The sequence below is a fragment of the Lactuca sativa genome, chromosome 2 (assembly GCF_002870075.4).
Source record: "Lactuca sativa cultivar Salinas chromosome 2, Lsat_Salinas_v11, whole genome shotgun sequence".
Lineage (NCBI taxonomy): Eukaryota > Viridiplantae > Streptophyta > Magnoliopsida > Asterales > Asteraceae > Lactuca > Lactuca sativa.
In genome coordinates, this window is record NC_056624.2 from 52063249 (window position 1) to 52072007 (window position 8759).

General features: G+C 35.5%; 1 protein-coding gene across 1 annotated transcript; it reads right to left on the reverse strand.

Moving 5' to 3' along the window:
* Positions 1–290: 290 nt before the first annotated feature.
* Positions 291–4340, reverse strand: LOC111898028 (polyadenylation and cleavage factor homolog 4). Its single transcript, XM_023893972.3, has 6 exons — positions 3548–4340; positions 2796–2897; positions 2195–2476; positions 1931–2026; positions 617–1852; positions 291–531 (listed from the first exon to the last, which is right to left on the reverse strand). Exons 1-6 carry the CDS (start codon positions 3971–3973, stop codon positions 520–522), a joined length of 2154 nt encoding a protein of 717 aa, XP_023749740.2. The 5' UTR covers positions 3974–4340; the 3' UTR covers positions 291–519.
* Positions 4341–8759: the final 4419 nt, after the last annotated feature.

Consider the following 8759-nt stretch of genomic DNA (forward strand, 5'->3'; position numbering starts at 1 on the left):
ATGACTTAACAAGAAAAAGAGCTGAAAATACAATGATGTAAATAGAAAGATGAAACAATCTCCATAATTAACCAAAAAGTTCACTAAAAAGTAATAACAACATTTGTCCCATTGTTCTTTTTTATTTTAAAGCAACACAAGAAGAAATCCATAAGAAGAAACACAAACCACTAAATTACAACTCTGCCATCTTATGCTACAAGATGCTTGCTATTTTCACTCGGATTTTACTTTATAAAGTCGAATTATATTTTAAAAATTAACAAAAAAAAAAAAAAAAAGACAAGATAAAGAGAAACAAGTAATAAGCCGATGATATTGGAAAAGAGTAAAAAAAATCCGGGATTCTATTAATTTTCTTTCTATCAAGATTTAACCAATAAGAAAGAAAATTTAGAAAACACCAATTTGAAGGTAAAATATAACTCACAAAACAACCTCCCCATAAGGGCATATTTGTAATTAAACACATCAAACCTGGTTTTCCTCTTTTTAGGCTTCATAATTGTAAGCGTTTACTCAAACCTCTTCCTGAAAATATAACAACCCAAAAAAGTAAGACAAAATTTCAAAAACTTTTCGGTATTATTTAAATGACCATTTTACCCTTACTTACACTTTTGACATCATTAGATAGTCCAAGGTCAAAATGGGAATTTTCCGAAATACAATCTTCATGCACAATCGGACCAATATCTCCACCTTTAACACCAAGGTAAATAGCTCTTCTAAACATCCATTTCTCCATTTCTTCACTATAAAAATCTTCAAACACTTCACCACACCAAACACACACACATTGACTTTCATCAGCCACCACCATCCTCTCACCACCAATCTCCGCCGCCACCATCCTCTCACCACCCTTCTCCTTAACCCACTCATCAGAGTTTATAAACCACCTCCTGGATGGAGGATATTTACGATTATGCCACTCAATATGTTTTTCAAAACGTTCTTCAAGTTTAAATCTTATCCCACATATATGACATTGATATGGAAGATGAAGATCATCAATTAGGTCACTAATCACAGCTGGATTTGATCTTCGGATAATTTCCGGTTTGAAATCAAAACCGATTATACTTTTTATATCTGAGACAGATGGCGGCTCGTTGTTTGTGGATAATAATACCGGTGACCGGACAACCACCGGAGCTGGCGGTGATGGTGGAGACACCGCCGGAGGAGGATCGGGATTTGAAGCTGAAATTATCCCCTTGGCGATAAGTGTACTTAAAAGACTTGAGACGAGTGGCGGCGGCTGTTTTCCGGTGGCGGCAGCGGCGGCGGTGGTGGTGGTATCTGTAACCGGAGATTTTGACGTGGTGGTGACTGGCGGAGGGAGGATCGGGTGGCGGGAAGCGGTGTTTTTTTGCGGTTGAGTTGCTGCCCGACTTTGCACGGGTGATGGGAGTGAAGGTGGTGGAGGACGGTGGTGTGCTGGCGGTTGTACTGGCGGTGATTTGCCGGAAACCGCTGCTTGTGAGCGAGGGTCTCTTTTCGAGCCGCCACCACCGCCGCCGCCGCCAGATTTGCCGGGAACCGCCAGTTGTGAGTTTATGCCATCCCACATGTATTCCTCTTCCTCTGAGTTTTTCCAGCTTTTATTTACCAAAACGCCCTTTTTACTTCCAATGTTGTTTGAAGGCTGTAAATTTGGGGGTGAAACTTTGGGGAATCCATGACCGTTTCTTTGGCCGGAAAGAATGTTGTCGCCGCCATTGCCGCCACTACTGCCGCCAGGTGGATACCAAGAGCTGTCGAATCCTGGCTCTGACTCATAATCAAAATCATTGTCATTCTCACGAATAGAGACTGTATCCACATCTCTTTGTGCTTGTTGAATGTTCTGAAAACAGAAGGGCATTTTAGTCATTTTGCACCATAAAGATCAAAAAAGTAACTATTTGTTAGATTTCGTTTTTACCTTAAGCCTAGGATCAGCACGTGGCCTCATGGCTGCTGTTTTCTCTTGTCTCTCAGGTGAGTCAACTCGGTTTGTGTCATTAGCTGGACTTTTTACCTTCATCACATGTTTTAAAAAAAAAATTTATAAAAGTGAACTCAATTAGGAAATTATAATTAGAAGATCACTTCATATTTTGATATCTTGCTATAAAGGGTACCATATAAATTAGGAAACTATTATAAACCTTATGAATTTATACAAAAGTAGGTTGCTATTTCTTACCGAATTCGATTGTTGGAGTCTTTGTCTCTCCAAATACTTTGGATTTACATGAATACTACGCACAGGGCGTTGACTTTGAGGCTCAGGTCTAGAAGAAGTCAACCCTAAAGGAGAAGAAGAAGAAGAAGAAGTTCCATTTGCATTTGAAGGTTGTTGAAAACCAAGTTCTCTTTCTATAATTTGAAGACATTGAAGAGGGAATACGCCTTTCCATGTTCCAAAAAGATGTCTCATACCCGAATGAACTGCAGAATCAACCTGTCTATATGCCTTGCAGAAGACCTAAAATATGCACCCAAATGGAGCAACTAATTTGTGATAATTAATATCCATATTGAAGAATGAAGAGTGAAGACACTATACATTGTTGAAAAACTTGAAATGGGTAGTTCACAAACGAAAGAGAAATGCTATTATTTGATCATAAGTTTAATTTGTATTTATATAGATTATAACCACAAGCCACAAGGATACATCAGAGTTACAAAGTTAAAAGAAAAAGTTCCTAATCTTTATGTATTATTTTTCATGTAGAAGACATAAGTAAATGGAATTTTATAGTTAAAAGGCACATGGGGTGACTAAAGTCTAAAGATCTAACCTCAGGTAGTCTGGAAGCAAAGTATTTGATGTAGTCTCTTCCAATATTCTTCACAATACTATCAAGAAGGTATAATGATGGCAATTTTTGATCACTTGGAACCTAAAAACAAGTTCCCATATCACTATATCAGCAACAGTTTTTAACTTACAGAAGGCTCTTCATGAACCTGATATATTATATATGCATTTTTCTTGATGATAAATATAATCAATGGATAATAAGAAAAACTTGAGATAGTGAAACCATTCAGAACTTCCATTTCCACAAACTATAACTCACCACATCTCTTTTTCTCTATATGTAAACCCCTTTCAGCTTTAGAGGTGTTTTATATAGTATATTATGAGTACTGAGCATCTCAAATGAAAGACTCTAAATGTACAAAAGACACTACATAAGGAAATGAAGATCAAGCATGATGTTGAATGTTCATTTAGAAGTCGAAGAATGGTTAAAGATTCAACAAAAGATTAGCACATCCCATAAAGCTTGTAATAGTGGAGTGCTGTTTTGCAGCAGTAAGTAAAGAATCACATCACATCAACACCAAGAAGAAAACATGTTCATTCACACTCTGGAATTGATGAGACAAAGTGGTTTGAAATGCGTATGAATCCATTAATCACGATTTCCAAATACAATTTAACACTTTTGGAATTAAGGGACGAAATTTAATCAACTGATAGCACTAACAATGATTCTATCGACTATTTCTTTACTCATTCTATTATAGAAACCGAAATCATCACCTCAATAATATTAGTGCAGATAGTGGCGGCTATGGCTTTTGCAGCGTGCAAGTTCTCTCCGGCAATGATAGTCAGGTTAGTAATGATAGGTTTTGAATTGAAAGTCAGCTCAGCCAGTGCTGTTCTATACTGACTCACGAGCTCAAGATGCTGTTGTTGCAGCTGCGATTGCGTTAGCGATTGGGGCTGATAACCTCCTCCGCCTCTTGTCAAATCGCTGCTTTCGGAGTCTCTATCTCTTTCTGCTGTCTGCCGGAACCCTAACGCCGGTTGCCGTTGAACAACTGGCCTGCTACCACCGTTAGGAGTATTACTACTGCGAAGAAACGTCGTCTCTTCGGTTAGCAACCGAGGTTTTTTCAGGGTAGAAAGATCTCTCGATGATCTATCGAATGGTCTACCTCGAGAAGTGTTGTCCATCTCCATAGTTATAACCCGCCAAATCAAAATTAAATCAAAACAAATAAAATAAAACAATACAGAACAGGTTCCATGTTTACAATTAGATTATTACACAGCTTAGCTACAGATATCAACTCTATACAAGTCTTCACAAAAAGAAAAAAACAAGTCGGAAAACCCTAACCCTAGCTATCGGCGATTACAAATACATACATGAAAAAAAAAAATTAAGAACTATGAAGAATCTTGAAATTCAAATGATTCGGGAAAGATCGATTGATGAAGAATTTAGATGAACAGAGATCCTTAGCTCATCAACACCATCATCATGTTCCTGTTTTGAATCTAGTTTTCGCGTGTGCGCTTGTTCTTGTCGGGACAATATGTGGATAAAAAGGTCTGGGGTTTCATAAATAGAAGATGAACAAATGGGTTCTAGTTCTATGCTAAGCCCAATCTCAATGGGTTTTACCCAAAGCCCAATATTAAAATTTTATTGCTAAAAAATAAAATAGACAATAGGTAGGGTTGTTAATCGGGTTAATCCGATCGGATTTCGGGTTAAACGGGTCGGGTTAGTCGGGTTTTACTAGAAAAAATATTCACCCGAACCCGACCCTAATAAGGTACGGGTTAGTCGGGTTCGGGTTTCGGGTTAATCGGGTTGAGGTTGAAATGTAAGATGAGTTTATGTTGTGTCATTTTAATACATAATCCACATGTATAGGGACTTAAAATGTAAAGTTGGTATACCATATGAATTTTTGGAGTTTCTTTTACCATATTAGTAATGTAAACAGTGAATAAAATTCATAAAACTATTACAACACAACCGTACTACATTAAGATTTAAGAAGAGAGGAAACTTATGTCATTTTATACATCTCTATACATAGTAAATTTACTATCTGGTTTGTTTAAATTAGAAATTTGTATTAGTTGGAAAATCTCATGGGATCTTGAATTCATGTCATTCAACCCAGTAAAAAAAGTTTTGGTAATATATTCTTAATCGGGTTATTCGGGTTGACCCGAAATCCGAAATATTTTGAAAAAATCAACCCTAAACCCGATCCTAATAATAATTCGGGTTAGTCGGGTTGACCCAAATAACCCGATTAAGAGTTCTGATTCTATTAAACCGGACCCTAATTACCTTATTCGGGTTTGGGTCGGTCGGGTTAATCGGGTTCGGGTTTTTTTGACACCCCTAACAACAGGTATTGTTGATATGTTTTTTAATACTTTATCTATTTATATGTTTAGAAATGTACATTAAATATTCAAATTTATTAATATCTTAATAGAAATGATTTATTGGTCAAGAAAAAGTATGTTTAACTTATTGTATTTATTAATATCAAATTTTGTTAGATAAAAAAAAAACACTTTAATATTTTATTGCATGTGCTAACAATGAATGCTCTCTGGAATGTAAATACCATGTGTATAAGACACTTTCCTAACACAAGTCAAAAAAGTAACTAACACATAACAGAAACCTAAAAATGGGTATAAACGTGATTAATAGACATATAAAGTGAAAGTGACTATATTTCACATCATAATGACACATGATGGCAAACATGCCTAATGTGTACCAACAATAAGATCAAATGTCTTTCACCATCGATATCCATGCTTTCAAAACCTTCCACCATAAATATCGAATTCAAACCACATAACATGAGTCAGCATGTATTTTGAGTCATCTTAAACCTAAACTTTCTTATCATACATGCCATTTTTGTTTCTAATTCAATAAGACAATGTGTTTCACACATCTAAATTTATAGCATTCCAACTAATACACATGTCAAAAAGATGGAAAATAAGTGTATTATGTACATGAGGCTCGTTTGTTACATACGAGAGGAAAAAACAAGGTCATTACAAACTTTTTATTGTGGTTAGCATGAACTAGATTGGAAGCAATCTTAATAAGACAACTAAAAATTTTGCCACACTCAAAAAGGCGGAACAAGATGAGATCCGGACTTGTTCTTGATATGTCAATACTATAGACAAGACGAATAAATATATAAAAGTATATAATTATTATACGCTATATTAATACTACGAAAAATTGTTATTTACACTTACAAAGGGTTTTTCATTACACAAAATGTAAACTTGTTAAAGCAATTATGTGAGACAGTCTTCACCGTACCTACCAAAGTACACACTAAAGTTTTGAATTATAACCAGAATCTCGATAAGATAGTGTGATACTTGCGTATAGATTTATACAAGACTGACAATCTCGCACTTAAGTTGTTAGCTACAGCTAGACCGACAGATATGGGGTGACAAATGTCTAACGTTCCGACGCTTGAAAAACATCACGGCAGGCCAACTTCGGTTTTAGCATGGTTGTGATAATTCACATGGAATATCAATGATACATTTAGTTTAGGGGGTAACATGCTTTCAAATGGTTTTATATAAGAATAAAACTATGTAATACTATTTTAAGTACATAAATACTTGCATATTTTTTGTCTTTGCGTTTTAAGACTACAACTCATTTTAAGAAAATATTGGATTTTCTGGGAACAAATACTATCATTTTTGCAAGGAAAAATTTTCAAATTTTTATCCATACAAAACTCTTAGGAACTCATCAACTTAATTGTTGACACTTTTCAAAACTATTTGTATTCTCAGGAAACCGTTAAACGGTAGTCACAGGGCTTTTGAGGATGGGACGTTACGATCTCGTACAATTCATTTTTGTGATCATAATGTAATTGGTTTTGAAACATACAATACTTGGAAACAGTATAACATTCTCAATTATATTTATGGTGGTTGTGTTTGTTTTGATCACTATTGTACATTATGTTGTGATATTATTCATGAAGTCATCCACCCCCAGACGTTTTCATCATCCTGGTTTAGGGGTATGACAGTGTGGGTTAATCTCATACTCAAATTATCTATTTCAAAGTACTCGTGAATATTACAGCAATATCATTGTTATGTCTAAAACCTTTTAGACAATCTACAATTCAATTCATGACAGTCTTGATTCATTACTTACTTCCAAAAGTATGATCGACTTTAGATGTTTGAACAATCTAATTATTCGGGAAGTAAAATATGCAAAATGAAACACAAAATAAATAATAGATAGAACGTAATAATCCAACTCATAAATAAATCTCCATTACTCAATCACCAAAAGTCAATTGCATTTATTTCATTACAAGTTTCGAAACTAAGTATCTAACTACTAAAACTAACATAATCCTTCAGACTAATGCTTCTAGCATGTTGAACGTGTTTGACCCTACTTAGACCGTTTGTGAGGGGATCTGCAGGATTCTCTTCTGACAATACCTTTTTCACAACGAGGTGACCTTCTTCTACTCTATGTCTAATGAAATGGTATTTTCTGTCGATATGCCTTATCTGTCATGATCTCTTAGTTCCTTTGTTAAGGTAACCGCCCCTTCATTATTACATAAAATCTTTATTGACTCCTTGATGGTTGGAACAACTCCAAGGTCTCTGATTAAGTTTTTCAACCAAATAGCCTCCTTTGATGCTTCGCTTCACGCTATGTACTCTAATTCACAAGTAAAATCAGCCACCGTATCCTGTTTGGAACTTTTCCAGGCTACTACTCCTCCGTTAAGGGTAAACACCCAGTCAGATTGAGAACGAAATATGTCTCTGTTTGTATGAAAGTTGGCATCACTATACCCAGTTACTCTTAGGTTATCACTGCCATCAAGCACAAGGACCCAATCCTTAGTTCTTCGCATATACTTAAGAATATCCGTAACTGCTATCCAATGAGCTATATCTAGATTTCCCTGATAACGACTGACCATGCTCAAAGCAAAAGCCACACCAGGGCGTGTACATGTCATATCATACATGATAGATCCAACGTCAAAACATATGGAACTCTACTCATTTTTGCTATCTCTACATCAGTACTCGGGCTATGAATCTTACTGAGTTTGGTATTACTCTATATGGGTAGTTCTCTTTTATTGGAATTCTCCATACTAAAGCGCTTTAATACCTTTTCCAAGTATGTATTTTGACTAAGTCCAATTAGTCTTTTACTCATGTCTTAAAATCCTTATCCCTATAATATAGGCAACCTCTCTCAGATCCTTCATAGCGAAACACTTTCCAAGCCAAGACTTAACCTCTTACAATATTAGAATATCGTTTCCTATAAGAAGTATGTCATCAACATACAAAACCAGAAAGATTACTATACTCCTAATAGATTTTACATATACACAAGATTCGTTTACACTTCTGGAGAAACAAAAACTCTTTGACTTTCTTGTCAAAACAAAAATTCCATTTGCGAGAACCTTGTTTCAATCCACACTTTATTCGGATACTTTGCATCTACAAACCCTCTAGCTGACTCATGTAAACATCATCAGCCAACTTCCCATTAAGGAAAGTAGTTTTGACATCTATATGTCAAATTTCACGCATATGATTGATTGGGACCTTACTAGCAATGCAAATGGGCCACTACGGCCCAATAGCATGTAAAAGCCATTGAGGGTCAATTAGGCATTTAATTGGGTCACCTGAGGCCCAATAAACATGTGCAATTATATTGGGCCCAAAAATCATGATATTGGGCCATTGTGGCCCAATAACACGAATAGAAGGTATTTGAGCCCAACCATTAAATCGCTTACATTTTATCGAGTTTACGTTCGTATTGTTGGTATTTATTGTATGCTAAATGTTTATTCACAATGTTTATAAAAAAATACATCTTAACGTCTGAATTATAACGAAGCTTTATATATATATATATATATAT